At 43.5% G+C, this 23269-nt stretch overlaps 1 protein-coding gene across 2 annotated transcripts; it reads right to left on the bottom strand.

The window, feature by feature from the left end:
- Positions 1 to 3378: 3378 nt before the first annotated feature.
- On the bottom strand, positions 3379 to 22718 carry LOC120889934 (protein unc-45 homolog B-like). Of its 2 annotated transcripts, none has more exons than XR_013438376.1 (2): positions 22505 to 22718; positions 3379 to 3905 (listed from the first exon to the last, which is right to left on the bottom strand). XR_013438376.1 is itself a non-coding variant. In XM_040286551.2 (2 exons), the coding sequence occupies exons 1-2, from the start codon at positions 4300 to 4302 to the stop codon at positions 3635 to 3637; spliced, it is 282 nt and encodes a 93-aa protein (XP_040142485.2). In that variant the 5' UTR covers positions 4303 to 7411; the 3' UTR covers positions 3379 to 3634. The 2 variants fall into 2 exon arrangements, 1 of the variants encoding a protein (XP_040142485.2); XM_040286551.2 differs by lacking the exon at positions 22505 to 22718 and adding an exon at positions 4292 to 7411.
- Positions 22719 to 23269: the final 551 nt, after the last annotated feature.

Raw genomic sequence — 23269 nt, 5'->3', positions numbered from 1 at the left:
ATCAGTCTGTGGGTCGATTCCCTTTGCAGGGCTGTGCACCATCCACACAGTCCAGGTTCAGAACACTACCCCCGGGGCCCCGGAGCCCATCAGCACTTGGTTCCCAGTCCCACCCTGGTGAAGGCGATCCCCCACTCACTGTCTTGACAGGGTCACCGTGAGGATGAATGCTGGCAAAGCCACGGTGGTTGGTGGGAAACCGAAACCATGAGTCCCCTTTCTATGTAATTGGGACTTTGCATTTTCATGCTTATATTTCTGACAGGAGACATGAGTATGTTAAATGCCAAACAAATTAAATTTCATTTGGCTACAACATAACAGGTAGTTCAGGACTTGGAGGCTGTTCTACTACCCCTCAGCATATCAAGGACAAAGTAGAAGGCTTTTCTTCTATCTCAGTACATTATGGACAAACCTGATAACGGACAACAATCATCCTTTGAAAGGTCATGAGAATTTTAGGCACCACATTGATTATATCTACTAGAACCCAAGCCCATATTTCCAGCCTCTTAGAAAACCTGATCATTATGCTTATTTCACAAAGTTCACCACATGCAGTTTCATTTTTGATTAAGGAAAGTTATATTATACACTTAGGAAAGTTAAAACATATAAAGATATATTCCTCTCTTATAAACCCTTTCTTACTTTACATAGGGATATATGATGAGCATAGTTAATATTGGTGGAATGTGGATTGATGTTTAGAACTTACTTTCTATTGAGAAAGATTATAAAGATATGAGAACTAGTGCACCTTGACTGAGAAACAAAGAAACTCTTTGAGAAAGCAGCTCAACCAGTTTTATAAGAATAAATTTAGGAATTAACTAAAATAGCTTTATAAGATACAGTTTTAGAATAATGTTAGAAATATTATTTTATTTAGATTCTTAAGTTTAGAAATTCTTACATTTTTAGTTGTATGGGTTTCTGATATGTTTTAAGAATGATTTATAAACTTTAGGATGTTTTAAGTATAAGATTTAAGGGGACTTTTTTAGATGGGAATTTTAGATTAGAAATGAAGTACAAGTGTACTTTAAACTTAAAGGTTAATGATTGGTTAGGAGACTTAGAGTCTGGTTACGTAGTTTGGCATTAGTTAATAAGAAAATAGCATATCTTGGGGAAAATAGTAAATGTTGGGAAAATCTGAAAAATGTAAATTAGTGAGTGACATATTTTATTAATGATTCTGTACTTTTAATAATTAAATAACTAAAGGTCATATCCTGGAAAAATGTAAATTAATGTTACATTTTTTGTACCCCCAGTCATGGTTAAGGAAATGTCATGTCTTGACAAAGTATTAAATTATATAATCAATGACGTATTCTGAATCTATAATGATGAGAAAAATTGTAATAAAAGATGACTCAGAGAAAGCTGCATTAGCTCTCTCTCTGGAGATTGCTCCAACGGAACGACTCCTGTCTCTTCTTTTCACCTACGCCACTCATCCTTCAGGACTCCCTGGACCCCGCTAGGGCAGGACCCCGGCACCACCCCAGCTGGAACCACAGATCTACTTGCCACCCCTACAGAATTCCTGTTCTGTACATTTCACGTGCACGGGATCGTGCAGTGTGTGGCTTGCTGACTGGCTTCTTTCCATGCCCGCGGGGTCTCCAGGCTCATCTGAGCTGAAGCCTGGGCCACAGCTTCATTCCTTGGTGTGGCTCATAAAGGTTCCGGCATGTGGACAGACACCCATTGTCATCTGCCAGACCATCCGATGGTCATGGACACTGTACCTACCAGGGACCTCTGCACAGGTCCCTCCCAAACCTTTGCAGACAACACATTGCTGACACGACTCAAGGAGTAGCCACAGAGAGTGCACCCCTCACCCTCTGCTGTGTGCAACACACCTGCCTGAACTACCTAGGGAGCCCAGCCCGGGAGGCTTGAGACAGAGCAGGTCCCTCAGCTCTGACACCACACACACTGTCAAAGTCCACTATCACGGGCAGAGCCACAGGGAAACTGCATTGTTGAGTCCTCCTGGAATTAAATTCATCACTACACAGCACACAGACAGCCCAGGGCACATCACGGAGAGAAGGCTATTCCTTAAGAATGGCCCCACATAAAACAGAAGGGATGCTTATCCCAACAGATGCAAAATCTAAACATGTAAATACAATGTGAAAAAAGCAAAGCAACACGACTCTTCCAAAGGTTGACAGCTCTCCAGTAACTGACTCCAAAGATATTGAAATGGATGAACTACAAAGAATTCAAAATAATAAGGTTAAAATATTAATGAAATCAAAGAAAATTCAAATAAGCAGCCAAACAAATTAAAGAAGACAATGTAGGATATGGAAGAGCAATTTAATAAAGACAGATTCTGAAAAAGAATCAAACCTTAGAAATTAAAAACTCAATAAGGGGCCTAGGCGGGCTCAGAGGGGCTTCAACCGGACAGCCACAGGGGAAGGCTGTGGTCAGGAGCCGCGGGAGTCCTGCAGGCGCACTGATCACAGAGCTGCTGCTCACCTGACTGGATGCAGGGTCCTGACTGAGCACGACCCACTCAGGAACCCTGATCCATCCATGTCAATTGGACAGGAATGAAGCTCCTTCTCATCCCAGACTCATTGATATGACCTGAGCCTGGCAATGAGCAGTCACCTCTGGATAGGATTGGCTCACGGACGGAAATACAACCCAAGCTGGACATCCTACTCATTGCTGGGAATTTTGCCGGGTTACTGAAAATGGTCCTTTTCTTCTCTACTGTAATGAACCATAACAACTATGTAAGTCTGGAGCTGCTGGAGACTTATTATTCCTTCCACACGGAGACAGCCTCACAGAGAATGAGGTCAAACCCCAGAGGAAATCAAGACAAGATATGTGGTGGGGAGATGAGAGGGAGAAAAAGACACACACCCCCCCCAGAGAATAATATTGGTGACAACGTTGAACCACCGGATCCAACAACCATGTCAGGCCTTTCCCTGGGCAGCCAAGATAAATTTAATTTTTGCTTAAAGTATATTGAGTTTTATTTATATTCACTGTGTCCATCTTGCTTGGAAGACTTTGCCAAGCAAATCTCAAGGATGATGCCCCTGTGCCCGACATAAACTACACTTCCATCAATGTGGGGGTGAAGGGAAGGAACACAGGGCTGGGACAGGGCACTGCAGGTGAAAAAGCACTTCTGGACAGCCTGATCCAACAGTGTGGGGAGAGTGTATAAAAAAACAGCACAAGCCAGAATCCGAATACAACAACATTAATCCTCATAGACACACATCTGTTAGTTCCTACCTACCGCACAATTCATTTTCCAAAATAGAAAGAACTTCAGCCCATTATCCTGACCTTCAGAATGGGTGCAGAAAAAATTATCCAATCTGTCTTCTAATTACAGATGGAGTTTATTCCAGGTATTTTGAACCATGACACACGTAAGGAGGCAGGGAGCAAGAGAGCCAGAAACACCCAAACTTTCTTAGGAGAAGTGGGAACAACTCAGGAAACAAACATTTTCCATTATGTTGAAAATCAATTGTCACTGCTACGATCCACAAATGAACTGACACTCTGGGAGTACCCAGCTCAGGACTTGACACAATACAGAACCAGCCTCAGCGCCCCTGAGGGCCCTTGTCTATGACACTGGCTTAATGAAGCCATAATCGATGGACTTGATGAGAGACTCCCAGGCTGTCTGAACCACATCCGCCTTCTTCTCGTCCAGCTCCTGTTTGCCCACCACAGTCAGGATCTCCAGCAGCTCACTCTCCACCAGCTTCTTGGCCAGCTCAGCATCGGCTGCCAGCAGGTTGTAGGCGATGACCAGGCCCTGGTGTTGGACTGACAGATGGTCATGCAGGCAAAGCCGCTGCAGGATCTCCAACCACTGGGATGTCTGGAGAGGGCTGAAAAGGGAAGGAAGGAGTCAAGGAATCAGGAGGGAGACAGAGAGAGGAGATTTGGGGACAAGATAAGTAGAAAGCATTGGCCACACTTACAGCCAAGTAACTTAGCCATGGCCACATATCTGGAAATATAGAGGATTAACATCCTCCATCTATTCACATCTTAAGCAACTTGAGAGTAAAGAGATAGACCCACTGCATGTCTGAGCAGAATGGGGATGTGGAGTGTTCAGAAATGAGAATTCTTAGGCTGGGGATATAGCTCCGTTGGTAAAGGGCTTGCCTTCCAAGCACAAGGCCCTGGGTTCAATTCCCAGCACCACAAAAAAAAAAAAAAAAAAGAAAAGAAAAGAAAAGAAAGAAAGTAAAGAAATCAGAATTCTCACTCTGGGTTCATGGGCAATGCCTGCTTCTGCCAAGCCAAGTGCCCTTTCACACTACAGCTCCATGCAGGGAGGCATGGCTTTGCCTAGAATCAACACCAGAGTCTGGAGTGAATCTTCTCTTCCATTCTTCCTCAATCCACCATCCACAGAAATGAAGATGTCCAATTACTGTGCAAGGGGGAGCAGGACTCTAGATCACTCTGATCACCCTAGGAGACAGTGATAACACTGAGAGTAGAACCAGGAGACTGACTCCCAGCCTTCAATAGACACACCCCAGGCAGCAGAGCAGAATAGGCATTGCATTGGCATGGGTTCTGCAGTCAGAGAACCAGTGTTTCTATCCTAGCTCAGCATTTATACTATCCATATGGCCTTGGTTAGGCTATTCACCCTCTCTAAGCTTCAGGAGCCTCCCCTATCTTCTGCTCCACCTTCCTCTAACATCACGCTGAGTAATGAGATGATTCATGGAAAGAACTTAGCATGGGGGCTCAAAAAGCCCTGGTGACCTGACGCCAATCCAGAGGTTTTCCCCTGGGCTCCCTCATGCCTTCATCTACCCTTCGTCTGCAGGGATCCCTTCCTGCATGTGTTGCTCTCAGATAAGGAGATCGAAGCAGAGAGAGGAAAAGACAAATACCTGCCTTTCAGGCTTCTAAGCACATTTTTTGACACACTGAAAGGTTAATAAAATAGGTACTTGTCACTCTGTTTCTCTATATGCTTAACAAAACACTGTTGAAATCTTAAGAACTATTTGCTAATCTTGTTCCCAGAATGTGCTATCCCCAACTATGGACTGTCTGCTAATCTTGTTCCCAGAATGAGCTGTCCCCAACTGCCAAACTACAAAATGTAACTGCTCTCCCTGCCCTCTCCAGGGAAAGTATATAAGCTCTGCTCAAGCTGTTCTCAGGGCTCTATCTCTCTTTGTTATAGAGAGCTCGGGCCCCAGCATGCTGGTCTCCAAATAAACCCACCCTTCTGCTGTTGCATAAGACAGTCTCTTGTGGTCTCTTACTCCGACGTTTCGCTGGACCCTTACAACACTACACTAGGTCTTCTGCCCCAGGAAAGAAAATGAAAACCATCTAACTGTGGAAGGTTCAAGGACTGTTTCTATGCTGATGAACATCTGCTAATGGGTCCCTCTGGAATTTTGCTGGGTGATCAGGGGAAAGGATGACAGAAATTCAATCAGGATCCCAGGCAGGAGGATCTGCAGCCTGGCTTCCCTGGGCACAGCCCAGCTGCTGTGAGACCATAGAGATGCCCAGCATTCAATAGGCCCCAGAGTTGTACCAAAGATGGGCCTGGGAAATCTCATGAGTCCCCCAGCATGTCCATGATGGGACAAGAAGATGGCCAAGAATACTGAGCCCCTCAGGAAGAATGAAGAAGTGCCAGGGGTAGACTGGCAATCCCAAAGGACTCCAGTCCTTCCTAACTAATTGTGCTCTTGGGCTTGTTATATTCTGTACCTCAGTTTCCTCATCCAGAAGTTAAAGGTAATAATAATACTCACTTAAAAAAAACCTCAATAAGTCAGATTTTTAAAATTCTATGAGAATCCTCACCAATAGACAAGATCAAACATAAGAAAAAATATCAGGGCTTACCAACAAGGTTGGTCAGTTAGTACATGTGATCAGTAATAAAGAAAAAATAAGGAATGAGCAAAATATACAAGCCCTGTAGAACACAAAAAAAGAGAAATCTTATAAATATTTGATAAAAATGAAGGAGCAAAGGTTCAGGGTAAAGGCCTAGAAAACCTATTCAGTGAAATAACAGCAGAGAGTTTCCAAAATCTCAGAAAAAAATATGGACCTCTAGGTTTAGGAGGCATTTAGAACCCCAAATTGATGTGATCAGAAAAGAAATTCTCTATGACATAATAAGCTGCCAAACAGAACAAAGAAAGAATGTTGAAACCTGAAGAGGAGTAGCAGCAAGTCTTTTTACAAAGGCAAACCCATCAGAATAACAGATTTCCTAGAAGAAACTGTGAAGGCCAGCAGGGCATGAAATGATGTATTTCAAACCCTGAAAGAAAATAACTAGCCGGGCGTAGTGGTGCATGCCTATAATCCCAGTCTCTGGGGGAGGCTAAGGCATGAGGATCATGAGTTCAAAGCCAGCCTAAGCAAAAGTGAGGCACTAAGCAACTCAGACTTGTCTCTAAATAAAAATACAAAAAAGGTCTGGGGATGTGGCTCAGTGTTCAAGTGCTCCTGAATTCAATCCCCAATAATAAAAAAAAAAGAAAAAAAAGAAAAAGAACTGACAGATTGTTATAACAAATAAAGTTGTTCTTCAAAAGCAAAGAAGAAATAAAGTTGAGTATAAAATAAAGTAATTTCTGCCACTAAACCAGCATTACAGAAAATAATTAAAGGAATTCTAAACACAGAAGAGGAAGCAAGATAAACACAATCACAAGAGGATGGAAAAGAATAAATCTTACTAGAAGAGTGGATGAGCAAAAGAGAACTAGGAAAGAATTAAACATTATTGATTGAGTAAGCCATGAAATCTTTAAAATGAACAAAGGAGAAAGAAATGAACATAGAATACATGAAACAATTAGAAGAAAACCTGCAAAACGACAGGACTTAGTGCATATTTTTTCAAGGTAAATCATTCTCTAATCAAATCATGCAGGCTGGGTGATTAGATTATAAGACCCAACAATCTTCAAGAAACCCCTTACTAGAAAACACATACAGACTGAAAGTAAAAGAATGCAAAATGATGCATCAAGCAAAGGCATCTGAAAGCAAGCAGGAGTAGCAATACTCAGGCTAAAGAAATGGAATTCAAGTCAAAATTAGTCAAAAGAGACAAAGACGTTCACTACATATTGATCATAAGGGACCATAAAGAAGTTATAGCAACTGTAGATATATATGCACCAAATTTTGGATCACCCAATTTTATAAAACAAACGCTATTGGACATAAAGGGAGAAATAGGCCCCACTGATTCATAGTGGATGATTTCAATACCCTACTCTCACAAACATATAATTAGTTCAGACAAAAAAATCAACAAGGAATCATTAGAGTTAAATTATACTAAGGAGCTTACAGACATCTAAAGACTTAACAGACATCTAAAGAATATAACAGTTGAAAAATATACATTCTTTTAAGCAGATCATGAAACATTATCAAAAACAGATCATGTTTTAAGCCATAAAGCAAGTCTTGACAAATACATAATAAAATAAAATAATTTTTTGTCTTCTATGAGATTATAGTGTGATTATAGTGAAACTAGAAATCAACAAGAAAAACTATAGAAACTATAGAAACACATGAGACTTTTGAAAGGCAGTGAGATATGAAAGAAATCAGAGGGGAAATTTAAAAATTTCTAGAATCAAATTAAAGTAGAAAACCAACCTACCAAAATCTATAGGATATAAAAGAAATATAAAAAGAGAAGCTTAAATCTTTGTATGCCTACATTAAAAAATGGAGCAATCTCAGATAAATGACCAAATGATTTATTTCAAGGCCCTAGAAAAACAAGAACAAAGTGAACACAAAATCAGTAGAAGGAAAGAAATAATAAAGGTCAGAGCTGAACTAAATGAAATAGAGACAAAAAATAAATAAAACAAAGATCAATGAAACAAAGTGTTGCTTCTTTGAAAGGATAAACAAGATTGTCAAACCCTTAGTCAATCTACACAAAGGAAAGTGTCAGATCAAGCAAGGCAGGCAGCGACCAAAGGAGGCCGATTTAAAAGGGCCGCTGAATGAGGCTTTATTGAGATATCACTCCTGGGCAGAACTCAATCAGACCCACAGAGTGGACAGGAGAAGGATCTGAGGAGAAACCGCATGGAAGCTTGACCAGACTGGACTTTTATGGAGCTTACAGCAGGAAGGGAAGGGCTTGGGACAGGAAAAGGTATTTTTAGGGTCCCTTGTCTCTTTGGAGTTGGTCAGGGGAGTTGGCTGAACTCCAGGATTGGCCAGGGGGGTCCTGCTGATTGACAGGTGTTTCCACTGGCACCTGATTGATGTTCCTTTCCTGTTCGGGCTGCTTTGTTCTAAGTCACCACCAAGTCGCCACCACCGACCTAACATCTCGGCCTTTTTGGTGATACAGGGTGGTGAATTTCATCTAGCTACTTCCTGCTTGTTTAGGGGCGTCGGGGAAAGGGGGTGGCTCAGGTGTAGGTTCGGTGGGGAGGGGACTGTAGAAGTGTAGGAGCATCTGGTTGTAGGTCACTCTGGCAATTTCACTTGTGCGCTTTGGAGTGAACCTGAGGAGGCAGGGAGCAATTATTAACAGAAGTCCTATTACTAATATAGGAGTGAGAATGGGAGTCAGACATGCAATGAGGGTTGAGTTTGGCTAGCCTGGCAAAGGGTCGTTTGATGGTTGCTGTTTAAGCCTTTCACCCAAATGGCGGAGGGTATCGACATTCTCTTTGACCAATCCAGTTTCATTGATATAGTAGCAGCATTCTTCTTTCAGGAATAGGCAGGTTCCTCATTTATCTGCTGTCAACAGATCTAGGGCTCGACAGTTCTACAATGAGATTAGGGCAAGAGATGTTATTTGCCGTTGTAGGGGAGCGAGAGAGGTGGCTGATGCCTCTACTGCTTCCCGAAGTTGTTGTTCAAGCTTCTGAGTAGTGGTTACTGCATAACCAAGTCCACCTGCCCCAAGTCCAGGGGCAGCAAGGGAGGAGGCCAGGGAGAGTCCACTACTACTGGTAGAAAGACAGCCCTTCTTGTCCTGGAAAGGGAGGTGGTGACAAGCCATATTAATTCAGCCTCACTGTACAAAGTTAATTGGGGACCAAGGTGGAAGGAACACAATAAAGCAAAAAGCATGTTGAGGCTTAGATTTTTTGTTAGGGTACCACTGTACCAGGAAAAGAACCCGGCGGAGCAAAGGTTGGGGAAGAAATTCGATCAATTTGGACACAGGGTGCTGAACCAGAGGCAGTGTAGCAGCAAGAGAAATTCCCTGATGAGTTACAGAAAAGAGGTACTTCCTCAAAGGCTGGAGAGGGGGGTCCTTGGGGTCTAGTTGAGGTATTGAGCAGAAAATCAATGGGAATCACAGTTAATGGAGTATGATACAGACCTGCACAGAGGAAACAGTCTGAAATGTTATCCACTTTGGACAAATTGAGAAACTGAAGGCCCTGACGTATTAGGGCCACCCATGAGAAAGGGTCAGCTTCAGGATAGGCACCTGCATCCAGCTGGTGTTGGAGTTCCCTCTCTTGCTCCTGGGTGGTCATGTGAACTTGAGGGAGCTCTTGTATATACATTCTCCATATTCTGATAGAGGCTGAGGGGTGTTTGGCAAAACCCCAAGAATAAAATTGACCATTAACACCAGAAGCCCATTTTGGGTTCCATGGGTCCCAAATAGTTAAGGGCACCCGCCATAGGTGTCAGGCCAGCACTTACAGGATTCCTCAGTTTGGTCTTCTATGAAGCACAGCATTGCTGAACATAAGTGGGACGAGGCAGCCCAGTTGAATCCAGTAACATTAAGGATGACCGCCAGATTGCAGCCAGTGAAAGGGCTATTGCCTTGACCCATAAACTGAGAACGGGCGGTGCCATCCTGTTGCCATGTCACTTGGATGTAGAAGCACCATCTGTGGGTTGGGATAGAAGCTTGGGAGAGATTAATGATTAATAACAGAAGGAGAGAGTTGGCGAGAAATCTTGAGTTTGGTGGGCCCCAACATGGTGGAAGACCAGGACTGGACATTTGAAACAGGTGCTCTGTTAAGGCGGGAGACATGGTACCAGGGGGAGTGGCCCAAGAACTTGGCTGTATTGGGGTAGTAAGTATGATGTTATGGGGTCCTGTCCAGTGAGGTTTCAACGACTGAGAATGTAGCTCTCGAAGTAAGACTGCATCACCTGGTTGAAGAGGGTCCGATTCAATTCCTGGTTGTGCTGGGACAGAGGTAACAGATGGTGCAGGAAGACACTGGTCTGCGTGTTCCCTTAGGAGTTTGTATAGAAGTGTGAGATAGGACAGGTAGGACACAAGGGGAGGAGGATGACAGGAAAGCTTTGGTTGATTAAGAAAGGGCACCCAGGGCTGGGGATGTGGCTCAAGCGGTAGCGCGCTCGCCTGGTGTGCATGCGGCCTGGGTTTGATCCTCAGTACCACATACAAACAAAGATGTTGTGTCCACCGAAAACTAAAAAAATAAATATTAAAATTCTCTCTCTTTTTCTCTCTCTCTCTCTTAAAAAAAAAAAAGAAAAACAAAAGGGCACCCCTAGAGCAGCTCAAAGGGGCTAAGGCCTGAGGGGGCTCCAGGGGTTGCCCGAATTCAGGTGAGGGCCAATGGCAAAAGATGAGCCAGGACAGTCTGAGTTCAATAGCAAGTTTAGTGAGATGATCCTTGAGAATGCTGTTAGTCCTGTCAACCTTATCTGAGGATTGGGGTCGGTGGGGGATATGGAGCCTCCAAGTGATGTTGAGGCCTTTGGAAACTAGTTGAACAACCTGAGAAGTGAAGGCCAGACCGTTGTCTGACTGGATAGAAGTGGGAAGTCTGAAACCTGGGAATGATCTGCTGGATGAGGATGGAAGCGAGGGTGTCAGCAGATTCCCTGGAGGTAGGGAAGGCTTCTATCCAACTGTAAGAGAGTGCTATCCCCAAGTCACAAGCAGTTAAATCAGCTGTTGAGACCTAAAGGACGTAGGGTCTTCCCATGTGAAGGAAAGAGGTAATAAGAGTCAGGATGAAGGGGCCCTGTAAAGAAGGCATCTTTAAGATCCAGGACGGTAAAGTGAGTGGTCAAAGGGGGACGTGAGTAAGAAGAGGGTGAGGGTTGGGAACCACTGGGCGGATGGGAATAACGGCCTCGTTAATTAGGTGGAGGTCCTGGACTATGCAATAGGCTCCTGAGGGTTTGCGTACCAGAAATATGGGAGTGTTGCAGGGGGAGTCAGTAAGGATTAGGAGTCCCTGGGCCAGTAACCGGTCTATAATGGGTTTAAGTCCCTCCATATGGGTTTTGGAGATGGGGAATTGGGGACGTGAAGAAAGTTTATTTTGGTGTTTCAGCTGGGGACGAACTGGCTTATGGTGGGAGGCTATGACCAGCATGGAGATGTCCCAGACCTGGGGATCAACTAGATCAGGGGCAATGGCACAGTAGGTACTGTCGGGTTATTAGAGAGGGTAAGAATTAGAGGCAGAAGGAGATGGGTGGTAGAATTCTTGGGGTGTAGTTGGAGGGTGGCTGCTAGTAATTGGAGAACATCTGTGCCTAGGAGAAGAACTGGACAGGATGAAATGACCAGAAGAGTGTGAAAGTGTGTTCCTCCAGGGCACAGGTGAGCTTAGCAGTACAGTTTGGGGAGGTGGGTTTGTCATCAGTCCCCATAACTGAGACCTGGGAATGAAACAGAGGCCCAGAGTGGGCAGGAAAGACAGAATAGGTAGCCCCCGTGTCCACAAGGAAGTGGACTTACCCGCTACCTGGAGCGTTGGGGCTCGGCGAGGGTGATGGGGGTCTTTGAGTCTGGGCTTCTTCAGTCTTTTGCGAACCACAATAGTTCAAGAGAAGGGATCGCCTGACTGGTCACACCCCTGCGTAGAGGTGCCAAGGAAGGCCCAGCCATGGGGCAGACACTATTCCAATGTCCTGTCTGCTTACAGGTGGGGCATGGTCTGTGAGGAGGCCATGGGTTTGGGCATTGGTGAGCCCAGTGTTCTTCACATCCACATTTGAGGCAAGCCCCTGGTGGAGAGGAATGCTGGTTCCCCATGAAGCTTTTGCTAGAGATATAGCCTCAGGGCTGCTGCCAAGGCCTGGGTTTGGGGTGTTACCTTTTTCTGCAATGGAGCCTGCTTCAAAGGCCATATTCACCAGATCTCAGATAAGGGTCTGAGGGTCTTCCTCAGCTCATTTGAGCTTTTTCTAATATCATGGGCTGATTGAGTACTGAAATGGGTTGCTGTCACTATAGCCCTGGTGGGAGACATATTTGGTTAGGGCCTCTATAAGGCAGTTGAGAAATAAGGCTGGATTTTCATCTGGATTCTGGGAAAGATCTTGAAGTGAGAATGGGATGTCTATTCGAATGATGCCTTCAGCAGTAGCCATTTCCTTGAGAGGACAAAGGAGCTTTGGGTTAGCTGATGGGAGGGCCTGGTGGGACTGGGTGTGGGACCCACAGGAGAAGAGAGGCATGAGTGGGGGAGGGGAAAGGGCTTGTCAGTGGAAGGGGTGAGCAGAGCAGGGGAGGCTGGAGGGATCCGGAGATCCCACCCACTGCAGCGAGGTGGGACCCACTCCGCCTGCCTGGTTGGGCGGCAGAGGGAGGCATGCATGAGGCGCTAGCAAGGGAGGGAGGGAGGGAGGACAAGGCACGCATGTCTGGTGGCTGGGCAGATTGGAAGTGCACAGAAAGGGCTGCGGGCAGCGGCTGTAGAGGTGGCGGCATGGAGCGGGAGGGGATGGGGTACAACTGGGAGGGAGAGTGGACGGAAGGACAGGAGCGAAGAGCAGAGGACAGGTCACAGAGGGAAGGTCTGGAGCAGAGAGCAGAGGGAAGGACGGACGGAAGTGAATCTCAAAAAGCCTGAAGGTCATTTCCCATTTCCCTGTTTGGCGACAGAAATTGTCCAATTCAGTGAGGGTTTAAAATCAAAAGTTCCTTCTGGGGGCCATTGTGACCCACTGTCTAAGTCCCACTGGGGACAGGCCACAGTGCAGTAAAAGGCCAGGTGGTCACGGCGTGGGTCTTGAGTGAGCCCTACTTGGCAAAATTTGAATATAGACACCCAAAGGCCTTTGGGGTCTAAGGAGAGGAGTCCGTGTTTCCCATGACCTTCCGGCACCCTCGGGGGTGAGTGGGAGCAGAAGAAGGTGTCCCCAATTCTGCCCGCACTCACCTAGGAACGGATAAGGGCCAGGGCGGAGGTTTAGGCGTCCCTCCAGCCTCCGCAGGCCCAAACGGGTCAGCTCAGGAGGCTCTCAGGAGGACTAGGACGTCCCCACAGTCCCCAGAGCCCTGAATGGAACAGGCAGGGCCTATGGCACGTGTGTGACTTACGGATAGACCCCAGAGACAGACGGAAAGGATCTGGAAGGTCAGGGGAAATGGGAACTTACCTACTCCTGTCGGCCTGGATGAAGGGAGAGGGAAAGAGCAGCTTAGAAATTTCCCGGTTCAAGGGGGAAGGGATGGAATTAATCCCTGCAGGAGAAGCCCAAAATCCCTTCCCGGGTTTTGGCACCAAGATGTCAGATCAGGCGAGGCGGCAGCAACCAAAGGAGGCTGATTTAAAAAGGGCTGCCGGGGCTGGGGATGTGGCTCAAGTGGTAGCGCGCTCGCCTGGCATGCGAGCAGCTCAGGTTCAATCCTCAGCACCACAAATAAACAAAGATGTTGTGTCCGCCGAGAACTAAAAAGTAAATATTAAAATTCTCTCTCTCTCTTTAAAAAAAATTAAAAATAAATAAAATAAAAAGGGCTGCCTAATGAGGCTTTATTGAGATATCACTCCCAGGTGGAACTCAATCAGACCCGCAGAGTGGACAGGAGAAGGGTCTGAGGAGAAATGCGTGGAAGCTCGACCAGAGTGGACTTTTATGGGGCTTACAGCAGGAAGGGAAGGGCTTGGGATAGGAAAAGGTGTTTTTAGGGTCCCTTATCCCTTTGGAGTTGGTCAGGGGAGTTGGCTGAACTCCAGGATTGGCCAGGGGGTCCTGCTGATTGACAGAAGATCTCACTGATTGACAGGCGTTTCCGCAGGCACCTGATTGATGTTCCTTTCCCGGGCTGCTTTGTTCTAAGTCGACACCTAAATTCACCAACCTAACAGAAAGTAGACTAAAATAAGTAAAAGTAGAGGTGAAAAGGAAAATATTACAATAAATACCACCAAAGTCCAGAGGATCATTAGGGAATTCTTTGAAAACTTGTTTTCCAATGAAATGGAAAACCTAGAAGAAATGGACAAAGTTTTAGACATGTAGGACCTACCAATATTGACCCAAGAGGATATAAAAGATCCAAACAGATCAGGAGGCTGAGGCAGAGGGATCACAAGTATGAGATCAGCCTCAGAAACTTAGCAAGACCTTAGTAAACTTAGGGAGACATTGTCTCAAAATAAACAACAAAAGGGCTGGGGATGTAGCTCAGTGTTAAGTGCCCTGGGTACAATTCTCAGTGCAAAAACAAACAAACAAACAAACCAAAAAAAAAAAACTGAACAGATCAATAAAAAGCCATGAGACTGAAGCAGTAATAGAAATTCTCCCAATAAAGAAAAACACAGGACAAGGCCAGTTGGGTTCAGTACTAAATTTCATGACATTTAACAAGGTAACACCAATGCTCTCCAAGGATTTCATAACATACAATGGAAAGGGACTCTTCCTGATGCATTCTATGAAGCCAGTATTGCCCTGCTACCAAAGCCTGCTAGGGACATCACAAGAAAGAAAACTAGGCAAATATGCTTGGTGAACACAGGTGCAAACCCTTGATAAATTATTGGTGTTACCTCTGATGAACCTGCTAAGAAGAGAACAGGAAGTCAGTGAGGAAAGCTCAGTGGCTCTCCATACACCAAGGCAAGCCACTGAGCAGGGTGGTGAGGAGCTACAGTACAAATTCAAAACACAGGAGATTGAAGGAGTCACTAGAAGACACAAGACGTCCCCCCATGACCACAGACTGCGGGAATTAGCCTTGTCTACGTGGCTTTGCTACTGAGAGTGATTGGCCATGAATGGCCATGCTACTGATCCAGTGCAATCCCAATCAAAATACATTAATGATGTTCTTCAAAAAATCATTTAAAAAATCCTAAAACATATTTGGAAACACACACACATGCACAAACAAAACAAAACAAAACAAAAACACACACACACAAATTGCTAAAGCAATCCTGAGCAAAAACAGTAATCTTAGATGCCTCACAACACCTGATCAAAGTCTGCCACAGGGCCTTGGTAAAGAACGAGCACGACACTGGCACAAACACACATGTGGGCAGTGGAATGTGCCGCAGTCTGGCTGGGCACAATTCAGGAGCCACTTGTCAAAAGAAACTAACTTTATTTTTAGAACTACAAACGCCAAACAAACAGCTCCTCAGGAAAAAACCCTCAGAGCCCAACTGCCACCACTGGCTTCCCACAAGCCTCTCACCCCACACCAGCCTCTCCACCTCCCACAATCCTCCTGCTCTTGAGGCCGATTGGCTGGGTCGCATGGGCGGAGCCAAAGAAGTCCCCCAATGAGCAGCTCCGTGGTCTGAAAGGGCAGGGAAACAGCCCAATGAGCATCACCGCAGAGGAGCCAATCAGCTAGATGTTGCTGGGGCTGCTGTGAGCCAATCATCAGCCGGCAGCTGGAAGTTTGCTGGCAGCTGGAAGTTTGCTGGGGCCCCTTTGGCTGTGGCTCTCAACATCTCCCCCTCTCTGTTTAAACAACAAGCATGTGGCTTAGGGACCGTGCGTGCCTTAAGTTGTCCAATACTACATATGGTCCTTACCCATCATCAGATGAGCTGACCTCAGGGCGTCATCCTCCTGTCTTAGGTTGGTACCATTGTAATTGGATCTTACCTGTCATTGACTACCAGTCCAGTATACAGCCACACCTGTGCAGAGGTACCAGCGGGGGGGGGGGGGGGGTGAGGTTCTTTGCCTCACCTCTGTTGGCCCCCAAATTTTAGCTGAACGATCATGACAAGCAGAAGGGAGGAAGATACACCAAGCCAATTGACGGCTCCTTTTGGGAAAATTGTACCACCGATGACATCATTAGCAAAATACTCCAACACTACCACAAGTCGCTGCACCAACAGATAGTTCACAATGCATACAAGTGATACATAGTTTAGGCAAGTTCTGCAAGCAGTTCAGTGATGGCTATTGCAGAAACTGTAGATTAGTTTTATCTTTGTCTTCACTGGCACTGGGATGAAGATAGGAATTCTGGCAATAATGGCTAAAGAAAAAATTATGTAACATTCCAGAAGGCACTAAAAGAAAACAATTTTCTTAACAATTTACATTGTCTTCACTGGCACTGGGATGAAGATAGGAATTCTGGCAATAATGGCTAAAGAAAAAATTGTGTAACATTCCAGAAGGCACTAAAAGAAAACAATTTTCTTAACAATTTACATTATCTTGAAGAGGATTATTAAATATAATGAAAAGGAAAGGTGAAAGTAAACAAACAGATCTGTTAACCTCCTTTTTTGTTTACATATTAAAACAATTCTTAACAGTTATTTACCCAATTTAAATTAAACCATTTAAATCACGTGAATAAAAAAATATTTGGATCCATTTTTTTCATGAGCACTCATCATATATGATATATGGACATACGTACATTCAAACATATAACACAAAACACAAGTGTGCACACATAATATAATACATACAACACATAACATAATAGTAAGGCCTTATAACTTTTTACAGGTGAAATCTCCATTGCAATGTTTAAAAACTCTAGTTTTTAAACATTGTCAAAAAAAAAAAATAGAACTGATCAGCAAAACATTAACCTAGGACTATATGAGCTCAAAAAACAAAATAGAACTTCATGATATGGGAAAGGGCAATAATAAAATAGATATTGAAAAAAGCATCCTGGTTCTGTCGAAGATGTAAGGATAGCCAAATTGGAGTTTTGGATATCAGCTGTTTTTGATTTGAGCCAAATCATCTTCTTTTTGGTCTGTAGAAATCGCTTTAGTTAATCTCTCTGGAATCCAAATTGGCTGCTGTTCTCCCTGTGGAAACACACAAACAGGCCCCCCGACTCCAGACAATCACTGGGTCAGGACCTTTCCATTGTCCTGTTAGAATATCTTTCCAAAGTACCTTGGGCTTATGTACATTTTTTTTGGACACATATGCCTTTCTGCAGCACTAAGTCCTGATGAATCCAAATTTAAAAAGTTTAGAGTAAAAAGGGTTATTTTAAGTTTATCTTTGGGGAATATATACCCCTTCCCAATTCCGTCTTTTTGCGTTAATAAGTACATTTTAATGGTTTGATGAGCTCTTTCAACTATGCCTTATCCCTGTGGATTGTATGGGATTCCTGTTATATGAGTAATGCCAAATGATGAGCAAAATTGTTTAAAAGAGGTAGAAGTACAACCAGGGGCATTATCTGTTTTTAACTGTTTTGGAATGCCCACAGTGGCAAAATTTTGTAAGCAATGAGCTATAACATCTTTAGTTTTTTCTCCAGCATGAAGGGAGCCCCTCAAAAATCCAGAAGAAGTATCAACTGTAACATGCAAATATTTTAATTTTCCAAATTCTGGCAAGTGTGTGATGTCCATCTGCCAAATATGGTTAGGTATCACTTCTCTAGGATTGACTCCAAGATTAGCTTGTGGTAAAAAGGTCACACAATTTTGACATTGTTTTATTATTTGTCTAGCTTGTTCCTTAGTTATTTTAAAATGCTTTTGTAAAGTATTAGCATTGACATGGAACCTTTTACGAAAATTTATAACTTCTTCTAGTGTAGAGAAAATATGTATGTCATGTGTAGTTTTATCTGCTAAATCATTGCCCAAACTAAGGGCTCCAGGCAATCCTGTATGTGCCCTGATATGTCCTATAAAGAATGGATCTTTTCTGTCCCAGATTAGACTTTGTATAGTGGAAAGCAAAGAGAAAACAGTAGAGGAAGAGGAAATCCTACCAGCGTCTTCAAGGGATACTATAGCATTAATTATATACTGACTATCGGAAAATAAATTAAATACAGAATCTTTAAACGTCACAAAAGCTTGTAATAATGCATTAAGCTCTACCTTTTGAGCTGATTGTTTGGGTACTAAAAATGTAAAAGTTTGATCAGGTGTAACTATTGCTGCTGTACCATTATTTGACCCATCAGTGAATATATTTGGAGCATTCATGATAGGGGTTTTTCTTGTCATTTTTGGAAAAATTACAGGATGCAATGAAAAAGACAATAAAGGATTAGATGATAAGTGGTTATCAAATTAAACATTAGATTTGCACATGATTATTGCCCAAGTATTTAACTCATTAGCTAATTCATCAATTTGATTCATAGTATATGGAGTAATAATTTTATTGGGAGAAATTCCAAACACTCCCTTTGCTGTTTTTATTCCTTTGAGTATTAATTGTCCTATAGCCTCAGGATACCTAGTAAGAATAGTGTTAGGAGAATAAGATAAATGTATCCACAATAATGGACCTTCTTGCCAAAATACTCCTGTAGGAATATTTTTTGTTGGTAGTACAATAAATAATAAAGGCAAACTTTTATATCAATTCTATCCAAATGCATATTTTCCATATATGTTTCAATGATTTTTAATGCCTTTCTTGCTTCAGGTGTTAACATTCGAGGTGAATTTGGATCTGATGGACCTTTTAGGATATCAAATAAAGGTCTCAATTCTCCTGTTGGAATACCTAGATAAGGCCTTATCCAATTTATATCTCCTAATAACTTTTGAATGTCATTAAGTGATTTGAGTTGATCTACTCGTATTTGAATTTTTGGTGGACAGACCATGGTTGAGGATAATAGAACTCCTAAATAATTAATTGGAAAATTTAATTGTACTTTATCTATTGCTGTCTCTAGATTATAATTTTTTAATAAGTTTGTAAGTGTGGCATAACATTCTAGCAATGTGTTTTTAGCTTTGTGTGCTAATAATACATCATCCATATAGTGAAATATTTGTAGTTCAGGATTTTGATTTCTAAGTGAATGGATTACTTTGTTAACATAAATTTGACACATAGTTGGGCTGTTAGCCATCCCTTGAGGGAGTACTTTGCATTCATATCTCTGATCAGGACCTTCATGATTCAGAGCAGGGATAGTAAATGCAAAACGTGGACTATCCTCAGGATGAATTGGAATTGAAAAAAAAAACAATCTTTAATATCTATAACTAAAACATACCAAGTTTTTGGCAAAGCAGACAATTAGGAATCCCCGATTGAGCAGGTCCCATAATGACCATTTCATTATTAATGGCCTTTAAATCTTGCAATAATCTCCATTTACCAGACTTCTTTTTAATGACAAAAATGTGAGTATTATGGGGAGATACAGAAGGTTGTATATGTCCCTCTGCTAATTGTTGCTTGACCAGATCATGGGCTACTTGTATCTTTTCTTTAGTCAAGGGCCACTGAGGAACCCATACTGGTCTTTCTGATTTCCATGTAATTTTTATTGTCTCAGTGGCCCTTTGTGAAAATCCAACCCATGTCTGCCTGTTCCTTGATCTATTTGTATTGGTGCTTCTATACCTTGTTCTTGTTTTTCTAATCTTTTTCCTTTCCTAAAACCTTGTCTAGCCATAATAGTGGGTGCATTTTGATTGATATTATTTGTTAATGTCAAACCTAATTGATCTAAGACATCTTATCCCCATAAATTTATGGGAAGATGATCCAATACATATGGCTGTATAGTTCCTTCACATCCTTCAGGATCCTTCCAATCTAATACCATTGCACTTCTATCGGGATTAGTTGCCACTCCTAGGCCTCAAAGCGTTTGAGTAGCTTGTTGTAATGGCCAATGTTTTGGCCATTCTTGACGAGAGATGATGCTAAGGTCAGCACCTGTGTCCAGTAGCCCATTAAATTCATGTCCTTGAATATTTAGTTTTAGCATGGGGCAAGAATCTAAATTTAAAGAAAGCATAGCCCAATCTACACCTGTGGAGCCTAATCCCTTGGAACCTCTTTCTATAGCATGACTGGAAAATTTATCATGTAAGCTTGGTATTATTAGTAACTGTGCTATTCTATCTCCTGGTGAAATTACTGATATACCCTTTGGAGAACTGGCTATAATTTTTATTTCACCTTCATAATCGGGATCAACTACCCCAGGACTTATCATAAGTCCTTTTAGAGTAGAAGAACTGCGTCCCAATAATAAGCCTACTGTTCCTTGGGGAAGAGGTCCTTTTACCCCTGTGGGAATGATTTGAACTCCCATCTCTGGAGTTAGTACTGCTCTGGCAGAGGCACAGATGTCCAACCCTGCGCTCCCTCGGGTTTGTCTGATGAGGGATCTGATGGACAATGTGTCCTGGGCACTACCCTGATGGGGTTGCTGGGTTCCTCTGGTGCTCCGTATATTTGTGGTTTGGGGCCCCAGAGCATCGGGGCCCCCTGTCCATTTTTGGCAACGGAGCCCGATGCCTTTATCCACAATATTGTGAATAAACACCTTGTCCTTGTTTGTTTTTTGATAATGGAGTACCCTCTATGGTGGTTTGAGAACGGCATTCATTAGCCCAATGTAATGGAGTACCCTCTATGGTGGTTTGAGAATGGCATTCATTAGCCCAATGTCTCCCTCTATGGCATCGTGGGCAAATACCCGGTATTCTACTCCTTTGATACCTAGTTTTGTTAAACCCTCCTCCTATGGGGCAATTCCTTTTAAAATATCCTGTTTGTTGACAATTGTAGCATGTTCTTGGCCTGGCATATAAAGCCTGTTTTACTGCAGCTTCCACAATTTGACCTTGTTCATTAATGTCTCTGGCATCTAAAGCCTGTTTTACTGCAGCTGCCATGACTTGCTCTTGTTCATTAATATCTCTACATAATTTAATATATGTGTTTAAATCTTCCTGTTTCCATGGTCTAATGATATCTCTGCATCAACGATTCGCTTGGTCATAAGCCAGTTGTTTTATTAATGGCATTGCTTGTTCTGTATTCCCAAAAATTCTGGTAGCTGTTTGAATAAGCCTATCTACAAACTCAGCGTAAGGTTCATTAGCTCCTTATATTACCTTAGATAATTGACCTTGTAAACCTCCATGTCCTTGTAAAGTCCTCCATGCCCCAATTGCCTCTACAGCAATTTGTGAGTATACGCCAGGATCATATGCAATTTTTTGCTGCTGATCCTCATAAGGTCCCTTTCCTAACAACGTATCTAGATTTCTCTGAGGATAACCAGCTGCTGCATCTCGCCTAGCTGTCTCCTTGCAAAATTCCTCATTGGCAACCTTCCATAACAGGTATTGTCCTCCATTTAACACAGCTTTACACATATTAGCCCAATCTGCTGGCGTCATGTTCAAGTTGTTAATGGATTCGACCAAGCTTACAGTGAAGGGTGCTTGAGGACCATAGGTTGTTACTGCCTCTTTTAGCTCCTTCACTGTTTTGAAATTTAAACCCTGGTAAATTCGCTGCCCTCCTACCTCAAATACAGGGCATATTAATACTTGAGATCCTGTCTCAGGATCTGAACTATCAACTGCGGGGGTTGGGAGCCTCCTAGCATATGGAGGTGGCGCTGTTGGTTGGACACTTATGCCCTCTGGTGATAGAATGCTGTTAGTAGCAGTCTCCTGTAGAGGTGGTGCTGTTGGTTGGACACTTACACTCTCTGATAGAAAGGTGTTATTAGAGTCTCCTGTTGTAACTTTTCCCCTGATGGCTTTTTCTGCTCTAAACTTTCTTCCTCTGTCTGACTAGCTTGAGAGACCTTCTCTTTTACTTGAATCTTTTCCTCTGTCTGACTAACTTGAGAGACCTTCTCTTTTACTTGAATCAATATGTCTTCTCCTTCCTCTACCATTGTCTGAACTGAAGGCTTTGGACTAAGCAAACCAGATACGAACGTCCACAATGGCAATGTGCCAACTGGCAGAGTTCCTGGGCTTTCCTTTTCTATTCTTTTTAAATCTTCACCATGATGGTCCCACTGTGATATATTTAACAACTCCTCCTTAAAAAGCCTTGGGCTACATTTTTGTATTGTATCAACGTATGCCCTGACTGTTCTTGATTTTACTGGGATGCCTCCTTCCTCTAACAATTTACTTAACACTCTTTCAGTTTGTTTTTTACTAATTTCTGATCCCGTATTTCTACTATAATACAACCCAACAAGATGACGCCAAACAAAACTGAAACAGAATGAAATAAAAAGGGAACAACAAAAATTCATTATAGCCTTTCTATCCTCCTGAAATGTGCATCTGTCCTTTCTCCCTATCTGTTCCTCAGACGCAAAGTTTTTCCTCAGATGTGAGCAGTTTTTCTTCCGTCTCACTCATCTCCAGGGACAGGCAACTTAAAACAAAAGCGAAGCAAAACAAAAGAGGAATCTTAAAATGGCTACCCATCCTCTCGCCCTGCCCTCAGGGGCGAGCAGTTCACTTACCCTCAGTCGATCCCTGTGCGAGCCACCAAATGCTGCAGTCTGGCTGGGCACAATTCAGGAGCCACTTGTCAAAAGAAACTAACTTTATTTTTAGAACTACAAATGCCAAACAAAACAGCTTCTCAGGAAAAAACCCTCAGAGCCCAACTGCCACCACCGGCTTCCCACAAGCCTCTCACCCACACAAACCTCACCACCTCCCACAATCCTCCTGCTCTTGAGGCCGATTGGCTGGGTCGCATGGGCGGAGCCAAAGAAGTCCCCCAATGAGCAGCTCTGTGGTCTGAAAGGGCAGGGAAACAGTCCAATGAGCAGCTCCGTGGAGGAGCCAATCAGCTAGATGTTGCTGGGGCCACTGTGAGCCAATCATCAGCTGGCAGTCTGAAGGGCGGGGAAACAGCCCAATGAACATCACTGCAGAGGAGCCAATCAGCTAGATGTTGCTGGGGCCGCTGTGAGCCAATCATCAGCCGGCAGCTGGAAGTTTGCTGGGGCCCCTTTGGCTGTGGCTCTCAACAGAATGGAAACCCCAGGAAGACCCCACAGGTCCACAGCCATCTGGTCCTGATGAAGGCACCAAAATCCCACTTTGGAGAAAAGACAGAACCTTCAACCAAGGGTGCTGGGAACGTGGACACACACCTGTGGAAGACTGGGTCACTCTCCTCCTGTACAAAAGTCAACCCAGAGCATGTCAAAGAGCTTCATGTGAGATCGGAATCTGAAACTACTAGAGGAAAGCAGGCAACACTGCAAGACACCTGC

The sequence above is a fragment of the Ictidomys tridecemlineatus genome, chromosome 4 (assembly GCF_052094955.1).
Source record: "Ictidomys tridecemlineatus isolate mIctTri1 chromosome 4, mIctTri1.hap1, whole genome shotgun sequence".
Taxonomy (NCBI): domain Eukaryota; kingdom Metazoa; phylum Chordata; class Mammalia; order Rodentia; family Sciuridae; genus Ictidomys; species Ictidomys tridecemlineatus.
This window is presented reverse-complemented; position numbering and strand designations above follow the sequence as displayed.